Source organism: Eulemur rufifrons, chromosome 27 (assembly GCF_041146395.1).
Source record: "Eulemur rufifrons isolate Redbay chromosome 27, OSU_ERuf_1, whole genome shotgun sequence".
NCBI lineage: Eukaryota > Metazoa > Chordata > Mammalia > Primates > Lemuridae > Eulemur > Eulemur rufifrons.
Genome location: NC_091009.1, coordinates 29013779 through 29033556, shown reverse-complemented (window position 1 = coordinate 29033556; position 19778 = coordinate 29013779). Strand labels below are relative to the sequence as shown.

The 19778-nt window shown below is 40.3% G+C and overlaps 1 protein-coding gene and 2 non-coding genes across 3 annotated transcripts in view; 2 read left to right on the top strand and 1 right to left on the bottom strand.

The window, feature by feature from the left end:
* The first annotated feature begins 3627 nt into the window (after window positions 1-3627).
* On the top strand, window positions 3628-3700 carry TRNAK-UUU (transfer RNA lysine (anticodon UUU)). The gene has a single exon. It is a non-coding gene; the product is annotated as a tRNA-Lys (tRNA).
* Window positions 3701-4210: 510 nt separating this feature from the next.
* On the bottom strand, window positions 4211-4283 carry TRNAK-UUU (transfer RNA lysine (anticodon UUU)). Its single transcript has one exon. It is a non-coding gene; the product is annotated as a tRNA-Lys (tRNA).
* A 4349-nt stretch (window positions 4284-8632) lies between these two features.
* The window catches only part of MDM4 (MDM4 regulator of p53), a 28636-nt gene continuing 17490 nt past the window's right edge, over window positions 8633-19778 (top strand). The window contains exons 1-4 of the mRNA XM_069459339.1: window positions 8633-8721; window positions 13018-13130; window positions 15583-15657; window positions 18809-18942. Of these exons, the coding sequence (XP_069315440.1) occupies window positions 13053-13130; window positions 15583-15657; window positions 18809-18942 (287 nt within the window). The 5' untranslated portion in view covers window positions 8633-8721; window positions 13018-13052. The remainder of the gene's footprint in view (window positions 8722-13017; window positions 13131-15582; window positions 15658-18808; window positions 18943-19778) is intronic.

Genomic DNA, 19778 nt, shown 5'->3' with positions numbered 1-19778 from the left:
CAAAGACAGGTGAGTCTGATGAGTAGGAGGGTAAAAAACATCTTTTTAAAAATTAGTCGAGATTTGGAGCTGGGCACAGTGGCTCATGCCTGTAATCCCAGCTGAGGCAGGAGGATCACGTGAGCCCAGGAATTCACGTTTACAGTGAGCTATAATCGGGACACTGTACTCCAGCCTGGGCTACAAAACAAGACCTTGTCTCTAAAAAATAAAAATACAAAAATTTAAAAAAATTAGTGGGGATCAACACAATGAAAAGGCAATCTACAGAATGGGAGAAAATATTTGCAAACCATTTATATGATCAGGGGTTAATATTCAAGATCCATAAAGAACTCATACAACTCAATAACAAAAAAAAAATCTGATTTTTTTAAATGGGCAAAGGACCTGAATAGACATTTTCCCGAGGAAGACATACAAATGGCTAACAGGTGTATGAAAAGGTGCTTGACATCACTAATCATCAGGAAGATGCAAATCAAAACCAGATGAGATAATCAATCGCCTCACAACTGGTAGGATGGCTATTTTTAAAAAGTCAAAAGATAAGTGATGGTGAGGGTGTGGAGAAAAAGGACTCTGTACACTGTTGGTGGAAATGTAAATTGGTACAGCCATTATGGAAAACAGTATGAAGATTCCTCAGAAAAATTAAAAATAGAACTGTACAAACCAGCAATCCCACTTCTGGGAATATATCCAAAGGAAATGAAATCAGTTATGTTGAAGAGATATTTGCACTTCCATGTTCATTGCAGCATTATTTATAATAGCCAAGATATGGAAACAACCTAAGTATCTGTCAACAGATGATTGGATAAAGAAAATGTGATACATCTATATAATGGAATATTGTTCAGCCATAAAAAGAAGGAAATCCTGCTATTTGTGACAACATGGATGAAACTGGATGACATTATGTTAAATGAAATAAGCCAAATACAGAAAGACAAATACTATACGATCTCACTTACATGTGAATCCAAAAAACATTGAACTCATGGAAACAGAAAGCAGAACAGTTATTGCCAGGGACTGGGAGGTGAGGGGATGTTGATCAAAAGGTTCAAACTTTTAATTGTAAGATGAATAAATTTGGGATGCAATGTACAGCATGGTGACTATAGTATTGCATTTTACACTTGAAATTTGCTAAGTGTGTAGATCTCAGGTGTTCTCAACACACAACACACATAAGGTTAAAAAAATTAGTAGGGGAAATTAAGCTTAAGACCTTAGCCTGAGCAAGAGCGAGACCCCATCTCTACTAAAAATAGAAAGAAATTATATGGACAGCTAAAAATATATATAGAAAAAATTAGCCGGGCATGGTGGTGCATGCCTGTAGTCCCAGCTACTCGGGAGGCTGAGACAGGAGGATCGCTTGAGCTCAGGAGTTTGAGGTTGCTGTGAGCTAGGCTGACGCCACGGCACTCACTCTAGCCTGGGTAACAGAGTGAGACTCTGTCTCAAAAAAAAAAAAAAAGACCTAGAACGCCCAAATATAAAATCTGTAAGTTTAGCCTGCCCTCCAGTGGGAAAATTAAGTTCAACAGTCTACATAAAGAGAAGGTTCAAGAAGCACTCCAGGTGAAGATTTTTATACTGAATAGGGTACAAGATAGCACTTGTGGTGGTGGTCTTAATGCAACACTGGTGAAGCAGATTCAGTTCATGCCATATCAGGTGTACTTTGTAATGTTAACAAGTCAAATTTGTGATAGCTTGTCATTGCCTATAGGATAAAATTCTCCTTAGCCTTGATGTAAGCCTGGTCAGCTGTCCCCAGTGTGGCCCTACCTCTACCTTCCTCCACTCCAGCCAGATTGAGTTATTCACCATCCACTAAATACATCTGCACTGCCCACACGTCTTCCAGATTTACTGTTTTCCTCCTGCATTGTGCGTGGCTCACTGCTGTGGAAATAATAGGTATTCAATAAGCAATTTATTGATTAGTTAATCCCATTCAGTCTATTTAACTTTAAACAGCTGGTTTTGTTTTCCTGCAGGAAAGGGAATGTGATGTAACAAAGCCCGAGGGCAGGAAAAAACTCGAAGTCCCCTTTATCTATTGCTTGGCCCTTTAAGGAGGGCTGGACAGACACCATTTCCCTTCCTTAAAAACTTAGTGGTATAACTTATTTCCACATTTCATTCATAGAAATGGAGCAAGAGACTTTTCCTTATCTAACATAGTGAGTGTTCGAGAAATATGGCTAGAGAAATAAATGTCTGTGTTTAGCTTATTACGTTTTCCCTCTGTACACCTCTGACAGCCACTTGTTTAAACTCGACTCTGGTCATGTGGTTTCTGTACTGAAAACTCAAGCCCTCCCCCTTATTTTATAAACCCCTCCTTTCTGTCTATCCTCATCTCCTGCCACTCCACTGTATGTTAAAATTGTTTGCTTTTGTGTCTTCTTTCTTAGACTGTTAGCAGGATCCAAACCCTACTTATCTGTAGGGCCAGCATGGAGCCAAAGCCATAATACGTGATCAACAAATGTTTGTTGAATTAAATCATTCTATCCGGGTACATTTTGGGTGTGTTCCTTCTACTCTTACAATGGAAAAAGTAAGAGAATGGTAAAACTTTAGTTTTAGAAGGTATCTTAGAGGGCGTCTAATCAATTTCCTTCATTTTATAGATGTGGAAACCCAAGCCTGTTTAGGATCACACAATTTGTTAGTCTTTGTTCTAAAAGAATCAGACAATTGTAGGAAAGAAAAATTCCTCCAGCTGAGGCTGAGCTATTTTGTTGTTCATTGTGTTCAGAAGCTTCTAATTCCCAGAAACAAGAAATGAATTTCCTTATCAGTTTTTGAAATTTTATAATCCTATGTTCCACACCCTATGTGTAAGGGTTGATGAAACTGATTTTAGGAAAAACTAGGCTGATCTGGAGATTTTTATTCTTAATACTCCATCTTGCTCCCACTGGTTCATACTGCTTGGGAAGGATTCATCTTGCGAGTCTGTCTTGAAATCTGCAACTTGCCTGAAAGGAGAGGAAAGGCAAAAGTTCAATCCAAATCCAAGTTAAAGATCTAAACTCCTTTTCCCACAATCTAAATTCAGACCCACCTTTCCACTGTCACCTCTATAGTATTTTCCTCTAGTATTAGCTCCTTCATTTATGAATCAAACATGTCTTTCCTTCTTTTGTGCTAAGGTAGGCTTATCTAACAGCTACATCATCTGGTGAATGGAAATGTATTGTTCATTTATGGGAAAGATGATGTAGAATAATTAAAATTAAGAGTGCCTATCAGGGAAGCAATAGATGGAAGACCGAAGAGGTGTAATAAAAATAGGTTGCAACTTTATGTCTGAATTTTGAATATTCATCTTGGTTGTCTGTTTTTCTGTAATTTACTACCATTAATTTTGTTTTAGAGAGTTTAGTAGATATTGGCAACTTATTGAAATATGAAAGCGCTTGAAGATCATGTGTCTTATGTAAATGGAACAAGAAGAAAAGGAAAAGTGAATGATTGTTTTGCTTTATCTTGCTAAAAGAAGCCCCCTAAATCTATTTACAATATAAATTTAACTTGCTAAAGGCAAGTGACCTATTAGAATTTTATTAAATAAACAGAGGAGAAGTCATGGTCAAGAGCGCCCGGATAGCTCAGTCGGTAGAGCATCAGACTTTTAATCTGAGGGTCCAGGGTTCAAGTCCCTGTTCGGGCGTGTGAGCGTTTTGCCCTTTAGGTTACCAACCAAACATTACCACACCACGCTGAGAGCTCTGAGGACGACGTACTTCCATTTTAAATTAAATTCAACTTCTAAAAACAAATAAGAAAAATTCAATTTCTTTTTCATTGATTTCAGAATATGCTAGATAAACATGTTCTCAGGGAGTAAATAAATAAGCAACTATGTAAAATCATTTCATTTCTTGACAAATATCGAGGTTTTGCACGTTTGCCCAGCGAGAAGGAATTTGTTTCTTCGTTTTGCTAATAATTGAGAAAGGAAAAAAAAAGAAAGTTAAAACGAAGCACCTCGTGTTCTCATCGCAAAAAAAAAAAGCTCATGCGAGTTATGCACTCACTAATTAGCTTTAGACATTCCACAAAGTATACACATTTCGGAACATCATAGTGTACAACATAAATATATACAATTTTTAGTTGTCATTTAAAAAACAAAGGTGAACACGCTGTCATTTAAAAAAAAAAAAAAAAAAAGTGAGCACGCCCGAACAGGGACTTGAACCCTGGACCCTCAGATTAAAAGTCTGATGCTCTACCGACTGAGCTATCCGGGCTCTCACAGGAAGGAAGTTGTGCTGTAATGCCTTACATAAGAATGAGAAACCTTCTGTAATTGCATGATGCATTTTGAAACTGCTTTAAATTCCAGAAAACCTGTGACTCATGCATAAAACAGAAAGTCCAAATTCTGCACTTTGAATCAGCATTACCAGCTAATTCAGAATTGTGACATTTTTATGTGCCTAATAGCCGTTATTAGTTAGGATTTCTTTGGTTTGTAATCTAACAGGTTCAGGATCAAGAGAACGATGAGGTGTCACTTGTGAAGCGCTGTAGTGATACTAGATCTATTTTACCAATGACAACAGGATGGACATCAGTACTGAAACCTACCCGAACACAGAAAAAAAATGAAACTGTTTAAGAGAGAACATAAATATGCTCTTCTGAGGCTACTGGTTTGAGCCGTGTAGCATAAAGTGTGAAAAAGGAGGGAAAATGAGATCGTCCAGTAAGTCCCCTGAAGGCTTTCAAGTAAATTTAAGCGGCGCAAACCCCGGAGGAGGTCACCAGCAGTGTTCTTGGGGGCAGAAGCCCTACTAAGCAGAGAGACAGGAAAGCTGAATATAGCAGCAGAGACAGTGGAGTGACCTTGGCATTGGAGGCTCTTCCCTTCCACAGCCATCTGTAATTTATTTGAGCACTGCTCTCTGCTACGAGCTAGCCTTGAAAACCACCCACAGTGGAGCTTTGAGAGTGGGACACTAAAGGGTCTTTGTTAGCTGATGTTGTTTTCCCTTAATTCCATCCTTAACTGCTTTCGGAGTGATTGCTCTGGTCCAGTAATTCTACTTTTAGGAATTTGTCCTAAAGAAATAATTAGGGATGTATAAAAAGATCTGACTACAGGAGAGATCGTCGTGGGATTTTAATCGGAAATGATATAAATAGCTATGTAAATTATGATACAACCTTAACATGGAACATTAATGCAGCCATTGATAATCGTGTTATGGAAGATAGGACTTGAAAAAAATTGCAAAATATTGTTAAGTTAGGAAATATTTCAAATCAATGTTATTGTTTGTTTTGTTTTTTCGAGAAAAAGGTGCATACATGTGTATTGAACAACTGAAAGGATAAATGCTTCTACAAAGCCTGGGTTCTGAAGTTAGGAGTGCTCTTTGAATCTCTCTGGGGGTTCCAGGAGGGAGAAGCCATAGGAGAAGGGGACTACAGGAAACTGCTTTGTATATGCAAAGTGTTGTTCCTTAGCAAGAGTTGTGGAAAAAGGAGATTATATTTCTCTTTATACCTTTTTGTATGTATAAAGTAGTGCATTGTATTTTGTTTTTCAGAAAGACTATAGACCAATAACATTGACTTCTAATTTTTTTTTAAACTGTAAGGGGCCATAAAAAAATCAACTAATTCAGCCATTTTATTTTACAGATTAGGAAACTGAAGACCTGCAGAACTGTGTTAACTTTCTGGTTTCTAGAAATAGCTAGACTATAACCCAGATTTCCTGTTGCTTTACTAAATCAACGGTTTGTTGAACATAGTTCTTAAAGAAGGAAATGGTGAACACTAAGAGTCAGTTATGAGTTTTTAAGCCAATTTAGTTTTCTTTTTTTGGTAAGGTTATCTGACTGGTAGAAAAGGGAAATACTATAGTTACGGTTTATTTTTTATTATAGCAAGCCATTTGATCAAGTCTTATGAAATCCTTGAGAAAAGATGGAGAAGTGTTGCCAGATGTTAACACTATTAGGTGAGATCACTGGTGGTTTTAAAAACAACACTGGAAGATGAACAATCACAAACCAGTGTGAACCATGATGAGAAAAGCGCTATTCTTAACCATGACCTAATCAACATATTTATCAAGGTTTTCTTTTTTTTTTTTTCTTTCTTTTGAGACATTCTTGCTCAGTTTCCCAGGCTAGAGTGCGGTGGTGTCAACCTAGCTCACAACAGACTCCCAAGTAGCTAGGACTACAGGCGCTCACCAAAACTTCAGTCCCGCTAATTTTTTGTTTCTATTTTTAGTGGAGACCAAGGCTCACTCTTGCTCAGGCTGGTCTTGAACTTCTGACCTCAAGCGATCCTCCTGCCTCGCCTCCCAGAGTAGTAGGATTATAGGCGTGAGCCACCATGCCCAGCCAAAGTTTTAAATGAAGACCAATTAAATATGTTGATCAATATTTGGCAAAATTGAAAGGGCTAATCTCTCTTGACCCTCCAGGGGAGGCTAACTACCGCTCATCCATCACTGCACTCACCACATTCTCTTCACATGGACAGTCTGGCTCTTCCGCTAGACAGATTCCAAGTCATACTTGTTTTGGAATCCTCTAGGTTGGTACTACTTACACAGTAGGTGCTCAACAAATACTTGTTGATCTTAAACTGAATTGCATGTGCGTATCATAATTCCAAGTCTCCAGCAGATAATAGAAAGGGATCTAAACTAATCAGACACTTTTAAAAAGATACAAAACAATTCCTGTTTGGAAAATTTTTAAATTAAAAAATTATTGCACGAAGGGAAAGGGGAAATAGTTGACAGTAATCCATCTAAGAAAGTACTCTCTCGGCCTCCCCCCCGCGGCCCCCCGCCCCCCCCCCCCGCACTCCCTCCCCAGGCTGGGGGCGTGGCTCTCGCCTATAATCCCAGCACTTTAGAAGGCAGAGGTGGGAAGATCATTTGAGGCCAAAATTTCCAGAAACCAGATCTGGGTAGCACAAGACCTCGTTTTCTCTACAAGAAAATAGAAAAGGCCTCTTGAGCCCTGGCGTTCAAGGCAGCAGTGAGCTATGATTGTGCCACCGGGCTACAGCTTGGGCATTAGAGTGAGACCTGGTCAAAAGAAAAAAAAAAAAAAAAAAAATCCCCACCCCAACTACTTTTTTTTTTTTTTTTGAGAGGGGTGGTTGCTGACTTCAAGCTCTCTGTGAGCAACCACGAAAAAGTAATTAATTGTTCAGTTCGTGTACAGCACTCTGGATCTCCCAGCTATGCAGGAGGTTGTGCAAGTAGAGCAAGGTACAATGTGCAAATTAAAGAAGGTCATTGCTCTATTTTCTTTTGCATGAGTTTGGATCTATTTTTGGGTGCTTGTCCAGAAGATGGTGACCAGGATGGCAAGGGGACTTGAAGCCATGTCAAATAGATAGCTGAAGGCTCAAAGGTATTTTTAGCCTGCAGAAAAACGAGGGGGAGGGTTGGGTATAGGGATTGGAAGCTGTCTTCAAATAACTAAAAAGTGTCATAATAGAAATAAGGAAGCCTTATTCCGTTCTCCAAAGTGCAAAACTAAAACCAATAGAAGTTAGGTATGGTAGCTCATGCCTGTAATCCTAGCACTCTGGGAGGCTGAGGCAGGAGGATCACTTGAGTTCAGGAGTTCGAGGTTGCTGTGAGCTAGGCTGACGCCACGGCACTCTAGCCCGGGCAACAAAGTGAGACTCTGTCTTAAATAAATAAAAAAATAAAAATAAATAAATCCAATAGAAATTGCAGGGCAATATATTTCAGCCCAGAAAATCCTCTAACATTTAGAATCATCCTGAAATAAATGAAACGAGGTATTTGGAGGGAGGTAATACCATTTGGCACCAGCAGAGGTTGAAGGCCCTGCTGCGGGAGATTAGACTAGATTACCTAGTTGTGTGATTCAGGTAAGCTCCATTGCACTCTTCTTCACACCTCTTTTTTAGCACCCACCACATTTCTTAAATTATTGTGTATATACCGGCCTTATCTCCCCCACTTAGCGTCAACACTATGATGCTTTGTTCCTCCTCTGGGCCACCCCTGGGGAGTAAGTGTGCATGCTGGGGAGGGGCTGCGAAGTGAGGGCTGCCTCTGATTACGCTCTCAGCTTTCTTCCTTCTGTTTCCTGATCTCCTAGCACTTTGATCTTGCACTTTTAGCCTCCAGAACTATGAGAACATAAATTTCTGTTGTTTAAGCCACTCTGATATTTTGTTATCGCAACCCTAGAAAACTAATACACCTACTATACAACCATTCATTATACTTTTATACAATTCAATACACTGCCATACAACATTACAGCAGGGAAAGTTAATTAACTATAACTACACGATTTAAATATGTTCAACGTTTGTAAATATTGTCTGTGTAACTATTACGGAACCTTGCGAGTTCCCCAAACGGTGTCTCTTGAAACTTCACGACTTTCAGTCGTCCAGGTCCCTCGACTCTCTCCCCGGACTAGGAGCTACTCTATGGTAGAGAGAGAGCTCAGACTTTCTAGCTCTCTAGTCCTCTGATCGCCACATCTATGGTTTCCGGAGGCCTCACCGGAAGCTCTCGTGTGCGAAGGGTTCGGGAGACCGGAAGTTGCGCCCTCAGTACTCGCCATTTCAAAATGCTGCTGAGGCCTTAGGGCCTGTGAGTGCCACCGCCCCACCACCGCACCCCGGGCTCGGCGGGGGAGCGACTCATGGAGCGACCGTAAGGTATGGCTTCCGGGTTTTGTCCGCGGGGTGCCGGGAGGCCGGGAGCGCGTAGTGGAGAGAGAGAAGCAGGCAGCGGTGCCGCCAATTCCGCCGGCCTCGGAGCGGGGTAAGCGCGCGGGTGGAGCTTGGGGCGTGGGTGGCGGCTTTGGGATGGTCGCGCTAGGCGGAAGGAGGGCTGGTGGGGGAAGGGTTGTGCGATGAGGGCCTGCGGAAGATAAAAGTGGAGGTCGAGTGACGTGATGTAGTTTCGGCCGACAGGCGACAAACCCTAAAATCGAAGCAGTCGGATTGACTGTGTTTAACTGGACGCAACATTTGAGAAATACCGAGGCACTTTGGAGAAAGGGGTGGGAGAGGGGGATGCGGGCAGAATCACATTGGCGCGCCTTCAGATTTTAAGAGAGTAATTTTTAGGGCTACGGACCGTCTGCCTCTGAGGCACTTGAGTGCGTATTTGAAAAATGTTCATTTTAGGGCCGCACCCAGACCTCCCGGAAGAGTCTCGGGGGATGGAGCTCAGGGAAATGTATTTCGGTCAACACACTTCCCGATGGTTTTTGTACACGCTAAACTTTGAAAACCGCTGTTTTAAAGCGACACTTCGCGAAAGTGCTGCTGCTTTGTTCCTTCATCAGGAAAGATCTGTGTTAAGAAGTTCCTCCACGCCCTGGGGTTTGGCACGTGGAACAAGTATCTGTCAAAGATACTCGGAACCTCTTGGTATTAAGTATTACTGTATCTCAATTTAGGTTTAGTTCCCCCCTTCCTCATATATTATTTTTCTTTCTTTCTTTCTTTTTTTTTTTAAAGATGAAATTTAGTTACGTTGAACTTGTAGTTAGATTTAGATTCTTTCTTAGTTTTTGGTCAAGAATATTTAATAGGTGGTGCTGGTTGCTTCCTGTTGCTTCACATCAAGTAGTACATGATGTGTTAATGACCCTCTTCTAGTGGTAAGGTTGGGGAGGGTCCAAGTGGTCAGCCTGCTTCATGTGTTTACCTGACCCCTGACTTTCACTTAACTGGTTTTAGCATCTCTCGATGACTGTTGAGGAGGTGACATTTAACTTGAGACTTGAAGGTTTAGGGTGGATCAGTCTTACACGGAACTTAAGTGCTCCAAATGAAGGAACAATGTGTGCAAAGGCTCTGAAGTAGGAAGGAAAGGCACGGCTGAGGTGCAAGGAGCAAGGGGAAGAATAGGGCAAGATAAAACTGGAAATGTGCTGAGGGGCTAGACCATGTGTTTATCTTTAGAGCAGTAGCAAGCTATTGACAGAACCTGACACTGTAGGAGTTTTGTTTAAAAAAATCCTTCTGGGCCGAGGGTGGTGGCTCACGCCTGGAATCCTAGCACTCTGGGAGGCCTAGGCGAGTGGATCCTTTGAGCTCAGGAGTTCGAGACCAGCCTGAGCAAGAATGAGACCCCCGTCTCTACTAAAAATAGAAAGAAATTATATGGGCAACTAAAAATATATATAGAAAAAATTAGCAGGGCATGGTGGCGCATGCCTGTAGTCCCAGCTACTCAGGAGGCCGAGGCAGGAGGATCGCTTGAGCCCAGGAGTTTGAGGTTGCTGTGAGCGAGGCTGACGCCACGGCACTCTAGCCTGGGCAACAGTGTGAGACTCTGTCTCAAACCCCCCCCCCCCCCAAAAAAAACGATTTTGTAACCATAAGCCAAAAAAATAGAGGGCAAGGGTGGAAGCAAGAAAACCTTTAGTGGGTATGATACTGTGGAGTACACACACACACACACACACACACACCACCCTCACCCTCATTTCTTGGCATACAACTTCTAAAATTCTTGGAATCTCCAAAGTAATAAATGTCTTTTTGTATGCTAATGAGTTGCCAACTAGCTGGCTGCCCCTTGGTAGCTTCGGGATGGGGGGCTGGTCACAAGAAAGACCCAGGCAGGATTATAGGGTTGGGACTTTAAGCCCCATTCCAGACCTCTGGGGAGGGGAGAGTAGCTGAAGACTGAGTTGATCACTTAAATGATATAATCAATTGCACCTAGGTAATGAAGCTTCCATAAAAACCCCAAAAAGAAGCTTCTTGGTGGGTGGTGCTCCTGGAGAGGGCGTGGAGGCTCTGTCCCCCTTCCCCCATACCTTGCCTTATCCATCTGGTGTTCACTGGTATCCTTTGTAATATCCTTAAAATCAGTAAGTGTGTTTCCCCTGAGTTTTGTGAGTCACTTTAGCAAATTAAATTCAAAGAGGGGGGCATGGGAACCCCAGTTTAATAGCTGGTCAGTCAGAAACACAGGTGAAACAACCTGGGGCTTGGGATTGGCATCAGAAGTGGGGAACAGTCTTATGGTACTGAGCCTTCAACTTGAAGGATCTGACACTCTCTCCATGTAGAATTCTAGGACACCCAGATGGTGTCGGCTACAGAATTGATTGGTTGCTGGTGGGGAGAAATCCCCCAATTCTTGGTTGACCAGTGGTCACAAAAGTCTTCTGTATTGATTGTTGTGTGAGAGTATAGGAGAAAACAATTTGTTATTCCTATGTTCTTTGAGGAGGTTGATGCAATTAAGAGATAGGTGGCTTGGATTAGTGTAGTAATAATGGAACTAGTGAGAAGTGGTTAGATTTTGGAAATATTTTGAAGATAATAGTTTCAGAATTTATTCATGGACTAGGTGTGGAGTGTGAGAGAAAGAGGAGTCAAGAATGGCTTCAGAGTTATTGATCTGAGTAACTGGAAGGATGGAGTTTCCATTTACTGACACAGGGAAGAGTACAGGTCTCGCAGATTTGGGGAGATCAGGAATTGGTTTTATACTTACAAAGTTTGAAATGCCAGTTAAAAGCCAGCTTTAAAATTGTAGTTGTGCTTGTGTCCTATTTGACTTCCTGTGTCAGTAAGAAGGGAAGATGATGGGGGCGGGGAGGAATTGATACTTTGTTATGGCCAATAAGCCTCTTCAGACTAGTGAGGGACCTCCTTAGCCCAGCCAGTGTATTTGTAGACTGTTTTTGTACGCTCCCTTTCCCTGATGGGGCTTGTTTGTCACAAATTTCACTAATTTATTGTTGCCTTTTTATTATGAAAAGGCATGAAGGTAACTCAGGCAAGTTTATTTAAAAATTTGTTTTCCAGCTGGGTGTGGTGCCTTGCACCTGTAGTCCCAGCTACTCTGGAGGCTGAAGCAGGAGGATCACTTGAGCCCTGGAGTTCAAGAACAGCCTGGGCAATCTAGTTTTCTTCTCTATAGCTTTTTTTTTTTTTTTTAAGGTGAAAAGGTAGAAGGTGAAAAATTTCAAGTAAACCATACTCTTCAATTCATAGTAACCTCTTTTCTCTAATAATATATGTCTATCTTGGTTTAACCCATTTTGTAGGTATGTAATTGCTGTTCTCTTTTTGGATTTGATACATTTATTTTTTATTTTTTGAGACAGAGTCTTGCTCTGTTGCCCAGACTAGAGTGCTGTGGGGTCAGCCTAGCTCACAGCCACCTCAAACTCCTGGGCTTAAGCAATCCTCCTGCCTCAGGCTCTGGAGTAGCTGGGACTACAGGCATGTGCCACCATGCCCGGCTAATTTTTGCTATATATTTTTAGTTGTCTGGCTAATTCTTTTCTATATTTAGTAGAGATGGGGGGTCTCGCTCTTGCTCAGATGGGCCTCGAACTCCTGACCTCGAGCAATCCTCCCTCCTCAGCCTCCCAGAGTACTAGGATTACAGGTGTGAGCCACCACACCTGGCTAGGATTTGGTATAAATGTACCAAATAAATGTACTGTTTTAATTGACACTGAAAATGTTGATTCTCATTTTCTGTGGTCCCTTCTTAAGACATGTTCCAACATGTTACAGAGGTTTTCCTGGAAGTCCTCTTGGAATCTTAAATCTGTGACTTATCTTGGTAAATCCCCAGCCCTGGGTCTGTCTTCTAGAGGGTGCTCTTGAACATTGGCCAAGAGGAGGAGGAGATACTAAAGAACTAGCTGATATCCACCGGGGAGGTAATGATTGTAAATTTGACTTTCAGTTAAAACAATTTACTTGTTAACCTCAGTGAGGAGGTTGGAGCATGCCTGAACGTGTTTCTGTTTCAGTCTTCATCTGAGGGAAGCATAGGTGATTCTTAATTAAGCTCTTCAGTTTTTTGCAGGATCTGAACTAGAAAGTGATCAGAAGGTATGAATAACCTCAGCATTTGTGTAGGGTGCTCTGTTATATGTGTTACGTGTGTCTTTTACTTCTACTGGATAAATGCCAAAGAGAATTTTCTACTTTAGAATCGATTTTGTGAATGTTTTTTTCTTTTAGTTTTACCCACAGACTGCAATTTCTTCACTGCCAAAATGACATCATTTTCCACCTCTGCCCAGTGTTCAACATCTGACAGCGCTTGTAGGATCTCTTCAGGACAAATCAATCAGGTAAACCATTTTTGGATATTCCTATTTTTCTTTAAGTTAAAAAAATTGAATTAAGGCATATAACTGGCTTTACTGACTTGGATTTTATACAGAGCAGAAATGATTATATTAAAAAAATGACATATTAGGATAATGGGTAAGCAGTACCAGCATTCATAAATTTGAATTGACCATTGACTAAATATTTGGAGGTTCTAGATTGCTCTAAATGGTACATTTTGAAAACTAGCATGTTTTAGGGTAGAGGTAACTAGTGGAGAATTTGGGGCCTGGTTATATTTGTTTTCTGTCACCATCACTTTGTTATAATTAATTTGTTTTCTTTAAAAAGCAACTTTAGGCCGGGCGCGGTGGCTCACGTCTTTAATCCTAGCACTGTGGGAGGCTGAGGCGGGAGGATCGCTCAAGGTCAGGAGTTCGAGACCAGCCTGAGAAAGAGCGAGACTCCATCTCTACAAAAAATAGAAAAATTAGCCCGTAGTCCCAGCTACCGGGGAAGCTGAGGCGGGAGGATCACTTGAGCCCAGGAGTTTGAGGTTGCTGTGAGCTAGGCTGCGGCCATGGCACTCTACCCTAGGCAACAGAGTGAGACTCTGTCTGAAGACAAACAAACAAACAAAAAAAAATGAAGACGCAAAAACATTATTCTAGACCTGCACAGGGTCAGGATTATCTATATCACCATTGTTCACCTCTTCATCTTGTCCCACTAGAAAGTCTTTAGGGACAGTACCACACATGTAGTTGTCCCCTCCTATGATAACAGTGTCTTCTGGAGTGCCTCCTGAAGGATCTACCTGAGGTTGTTTTACAGTTAACTTTTTTTTTTTTAATAAGCAGGAGGAATGCACTCTAAAAATAAAAAGTGTAGTAAAATCGTAAACCAGTAACATAGCCACTTATTATTATTATCAAGTATTATGTACTGTGCATAGTTGTATGTGTGATAGTTTTATATGACTGGCAGTGCCGCAGGTTTGTTTACACCAGCAGTGCCGCAAACACGTGAGTAATGTGTTGCACTAGTATGTCACTAGGCGATAGGAATTTTTCAGCTGTATTATAATCTTAAGGGACCACTGTGGAATATGTGGTCTGTTGTTGACTGAAATCTTGTTAAGTGAGATTTGCATGACTGTAAATGATTTTGAGATAATTGGCCATCTCTGGAAGAAAACAAGACATCTCCTCAAACCTTGTACAAAAGCAAATTCTAGATAGATTAAAGATTTAAATGTAAAAAGTGAAATAAAAAATAGAAAATTTAGGAAATATTTGTAAAAACTTTAGAATGAGGGATGTCTTAAGACAAAACTTGACGAGGCTGTAAGAGAGAGAGAAATTTGATCATTTGAAATTTAAAAAACAAAATTGTGTGGCCAAAGATTCCACAGTCAGAGTCAAGAGGTAGCAAACAAAGAGTCACTCACTATCTCTTGGTTGTAACTCATTTTGTTTATTTATCCACTCATGGTCATTTGGGTTGTTTCTATCTTTTGGCTATTTGCAGTAATGCTGCTATGAACATTGATGTACAAATACTTAGTTTAGTTTAGTCCCAGATTTCAGTTGTCTCTCTCTCTCTCTCTCTCTTTTTTTTTTTTTTGGTGTTGCTGGGTGGGCTTTGAACCAGTTTTCAGTTGTTTTGGATAGATACCTGGGAGTGGCGTTGCTGGGTCATGGTAATTATACGTTTCACATTTTGAGGAACTGCCAAACTGTTTTCCACAGCAGCTGTACCATTTTACATTTCCACCAGCAATGCACAAAGGTTCCAATTTTTTTGCATCCTTACCAACACTTATTTTCCTTAAAAAAAAATTTTTTTTTTTTTTGTGCTTTTTTTTTTTTTGTTTGTTTGTTTGTTTTTTTGAGACAGAGTCTCACTTTCTTGCCCAGGCTAGAGTGAGTGCCGTGGCGTCAGCTTAGCTCACAGCAACCTCAGACTCTTCGGCTTAAGCGATCCTACTGCCTCAGCCTCCCGAGTAGCTGGGACTACAGGCATGCGCCACCATGCCCGGCTAATTTTTCTATATATATTTTTAGTTGTCCATATAATTTCTTTCTATTTTTAGTAGAGACGGGGTCTCGCTCTTGCTCAGGCTGGTCTCAAACTCCTGACCTTGAGCAATCCACCCGCCTCGGCCTCCCAGAGTGCTAGGATTACAGGCGTGAGCCACCGCGCCCGGCCCTTAAAAAATTTTTGTTTGTTTTGTAGCCATCCTAGTGTGAATGTGTTATCTTTTAAAAATGTGATTTTTCAGAAAGGCAGCAAGTAGTATTCTGATCATCTCTAGTTACTTTATGCATTGGAAGATTGTACATTATTAGGTGATAAATTTCTATCAGTGCTTGTTTTTAAAAAACATGTTTAAGGAAGTTCTCTTGTTCTAAGGATTTCAGAAACCTAATCGAAATGTAAAATAACAGATTTATTTTATGTTTGCATCAGGTACGACCAAAACTGCCACTTTTGAAGATTTTGCAGGCAGCAGGTGCACAAGGTGAAATGTTCACTGTTAAAGAGGTAAGCCATCAGAAAAAGAAAATTCTCAGTTTTAAGAACTGTTGAGAAATAGAAGTCAGCGAATATGTGCTTCTGAAATCAGTCCTAAGAAAGGAAGTGCCATTTCTGAAGTATTGGGGGGGCACCTTTTCCTCTGTTTTAAAGACTGTTAAGTTGGATTTCTCAAATGAAATAAAAAAAAAGTTGGATTTCTCATTTTCTTCTTTTTGAAGCATTTATAAGCTAAACATAATATTAACCATGAATTGATTGATCTAAGAGTTAAAATGTAAAACACATACAGATTAAAAAAATGACACTGTGATTTATAGGTTGTGGTATGAGACAGGAATTAAATGCGGTAATTTTCATTATAAATGTGTCAGACACTCTTCTGAGCACTGAGTTAAACACTTATGCATTTAAATAACATTTAACTTCTGAAGTTTTTTTTTTTAAACAAAACCAAATTGAATTCTTTAAGTGGAAAAGACTTAATATTAAAATGTTAATCTGTTGGAATGGCTTATATTTAGTAAGGTAGATATCTAACCCTTCCTAAACAGAGAAAACAAAATTATCAAGCTTTTTATTTATGTACTTATTTTTTGACTTTTCTGAAAAGCTTCACACCTATCAGCACTGCCCTACTCTTGAGCCATTACCTCTCAAGGAAACAAATCTAGAGGCATTTTCTATTTTTCTAGAATATCTGCATTTTATTTTAAATCAAGTGCATCATTTTGGACTGTCTCTAAAATTTTGATATGTATGTAAGACTTTTTCCCAAACAGTTATTAAATTCTGGATTTTTATGTCATTAAAGTTGTTATGGTGAATTATGCTATCTCCTTCATTAGCATGGCAGTGTTTTCCTAAGTTTACACAATAAACTTTCTATTATGAACCTTTACCTAATGCATAAAAGGGAGTTTCCTGATTTTTAGTTTTAAGTCTTGGTTCTCAGTGTATGTGTTGAGGTAGTATGATATAATGAGAATAGTAGTATTTGTATACAAAGTTAGAGCAGTGTTTTAGAAAATCCTGTTTTATATACTTAGAGTGGATTTATTTTTTCTGAAAGTTAGACAGACGTAAGTGTAGAACTCCTGTTTCTTCTAGTAGATGTTTTTCCCAACTGATTTCTCCCTAGATTACTCAGTAGTTGATTAGGTGTGAATGCTCAGCTAATCCATTAATACTGGGAAGTGGGGGAAGGAAGGGTGTGGGAGAAACAATGGGGACCTAGGAACATCATTACTCCAATATAATGGGAGTAGTGTTGGAAAAATTTCATGCAGATATCTAATAATTTCTGAGAAATTGGGGCCTAAAGATAAAGATAACTGCCTTGGTCAGCTTGTGATCTATGACAACAAAATTTTTACTGACATTAAGTGAACTTAATTATTAAGTAAAAAAATTTTTAATCTGCCACATGTAGAAAACATTTCTTTTTAATAGATTTAATTATTTTTGTTAATCATAAAATTCAGCCAAGTTCATTGGCAAAAGGTACCAAATTGGATGATCTATTAAAGGTTACAGAAAATGCTTATCAACCTACATAACAAACAGAGGCTCTCTAAAAAACAGATAATTATTTGGAAATAAAGCATTGCAGTGGGAATATATCCATGCCATAATAAACTCTGTCTGTATTCAGGCAGACAAAAGGGTTTGATTTTTTTTTGTTTTGTTTTTGAGACAAGGTCTTGCTCTGTTACCCAGGCTGGAATGCAGTGGGGTGATCATAGCTCACTGCAGTCTTGAACTTCTGGGCTCAGTGATCCTCTGACCTCACCCTCCGGAATAGCTGGGAACAGGTGCATGGCACCACGCCTGGCTAATTTTTTTTTTTTTTTTAATTTTTTTTGTAGAGATGGGTTCTTTCTATGTTGCCCAGCCTGGTGTTGAATTCCTGGCTTTAAGTGATCCTCCTGCCTTGGCCTCCCAAAATGCTGGGATTATAGGCATGAGCCACTGCACCAGGCCCACAAAGGTTTTTGAAGGAAAAAATGAGGAGATAACGTAATTGTTTTGAAGTAACTATCATTGGCTACAAAGATCAGTAACAAGGATGATGCCAGTCCAAGGTTGGACAGGCAGTTGCTGGACAGATATCCTTGTAGAAGTATTTTTTGTGTAAGGTGATGGCCTTTGTGCAAGGTTGTGTTGTGTTTTGTTTTATTTTTATTTATTGATCTGACAAGATGGCAAAGATTGTGGTTTTTGGCAGTCTTTTGTGATAGTTTTTGTTATCAGGTATCCAAGCTTGAGAATCCTCCCTTCATGGTCTTACCCAGCTCTGTCAGTGTTTTCTTAACATTAGTGTCTCCATATTGATTCTGATAACTTTAACATGCTTCATCTACATTTTAGATAATTTTTAAGTTTTGAATGATGAACTTGACTGTTTTCCCTTCCATTTTGTGAACTCTGAAAAAAGCCAGACAGATTAAATTTTTATCTTAAAAACATTTGGATTCTATGTTTTATGTACTTACAGTGCTGATGGCTTATTGAACGTTGAAGCTTTTTGACTTTATTTGCCAAAAAGAATTAGGTGAACACACATCAAAAGCCTAAAACAGGTTGTTTATGTGCCCCTGGACTTGGAAAATATTTTATGATCCAGGCGAATTTAAAGTTTATTATTTCTAATAATAGAACAGACCCCTTTATTTGGACTGGTGAGAAAATCTTGAGAGGCTCTCAGGTGAATTCACCACTTTTTCTCTTTGTCAGATCAGTACCTTTCTGTGCTAAAAAGTCTGAGTGTGTTAATTGGCAGAAAAATAATGATTAGATGGACATGGTAGGTGGGAGCAACTCTCCTGTTGTAGAACCCATTGCACAAGCACTGGCAGTCTCGTAAATATTTTATCTTTTTCTCTAGAAAACTAACTTACTGGCTAGGCGTGGTGGTGCACGCCTGTAGTCCCAGCTACTCAGGAGGCTGAGGCGGGAGGATCGCTTGAGCCCAGGAGTTTGAGGTTGCTGTGAGCTAGGCTGATGCCATGGTGCTCTAGCCCGGGCAACAGAGCCAGACTCTGTCTCAAAAAAAAAGAAAGAAAGAAAGAAAACTAACTTACCTTACCTCCTCATAATTAATTTGTGTTTTTTGGCAGCCAGTGGACAGATCATTTCATGGTATTTTGTTCCCACACAGGTCATGCATTATCTAGGTCAGTATATAATGGTGAAGCAACTTTATGATCAGCAGGAGCAGCATATGGTATATTGTGGTGGAGATCTTTTGGGAGAGCTACTAGGACGTCAGAGCTTCTCCGTCAAAGACCCAAGGTAAAAAGAGTGAGGATTTGTGGATGTTTTTGGGTACTTATACTTAGCCACTTAATCTCCGTGGGTTATTAATGTTTTTTTATTACTTTAGTCCTCAAGTGCTTAAGCGAAAGGTCTACATGTTAGGTAGCCTATGAGACACTGAGAATACAGTAGTGAGCAACATGGATGGTCTCTGATTATGTGGACTATTCGGAGTAGTGAGACAGTGGATGCTCTTCCCCATCTTAATCAAATTATCACACCGGTACACGGTAAAATTACACTGTGATAAGTGCCACGGAAAAGAGGTACATGAAGCAGGGAGTGGGTGGGATTTAGAGTGTTAGGAGTTAAGGAAAGCTTCTTTCAGTGAAATTTGAGCTGGGAGCTGAAGGATAATTAAAAGGTTGATTAGAGCTGTGGTGCCCACCCCCAGGCCATGGACTGGTACTGGTCTGTGGCCTTTCAGGAACCAGGCTCAGCAGCGGGCAAGCAAGCAAAGCTTCATCTGTATTTACAGCCCTGCCCCATCGCTCGCATCACTGCATAAGCTCTGCCTCCTGTCAGCTCAGCAGCGGCATTAGATTCTCACAGGAGCATGAACCCTGCTGTAAACTGCGCATGTGAGGGATCTAGGTTGCACACTCCTTATGAGAACCTAATGCCTGATGATCTGAGGTGGAGCTGAGGTGGTGATGCTAGTGCTGGGGAGCGGCTGCAAATACAGGTTATTATTAGCAGAGGGGTTTGACTGCACAATGAATCATCCCGAAAACCATCTCCCCATCTGTGGGACAACTGTCTTCCATGAAATTGGTCCCTGGTGCCAAAAAGGTTGGGGACCACTAGATTAG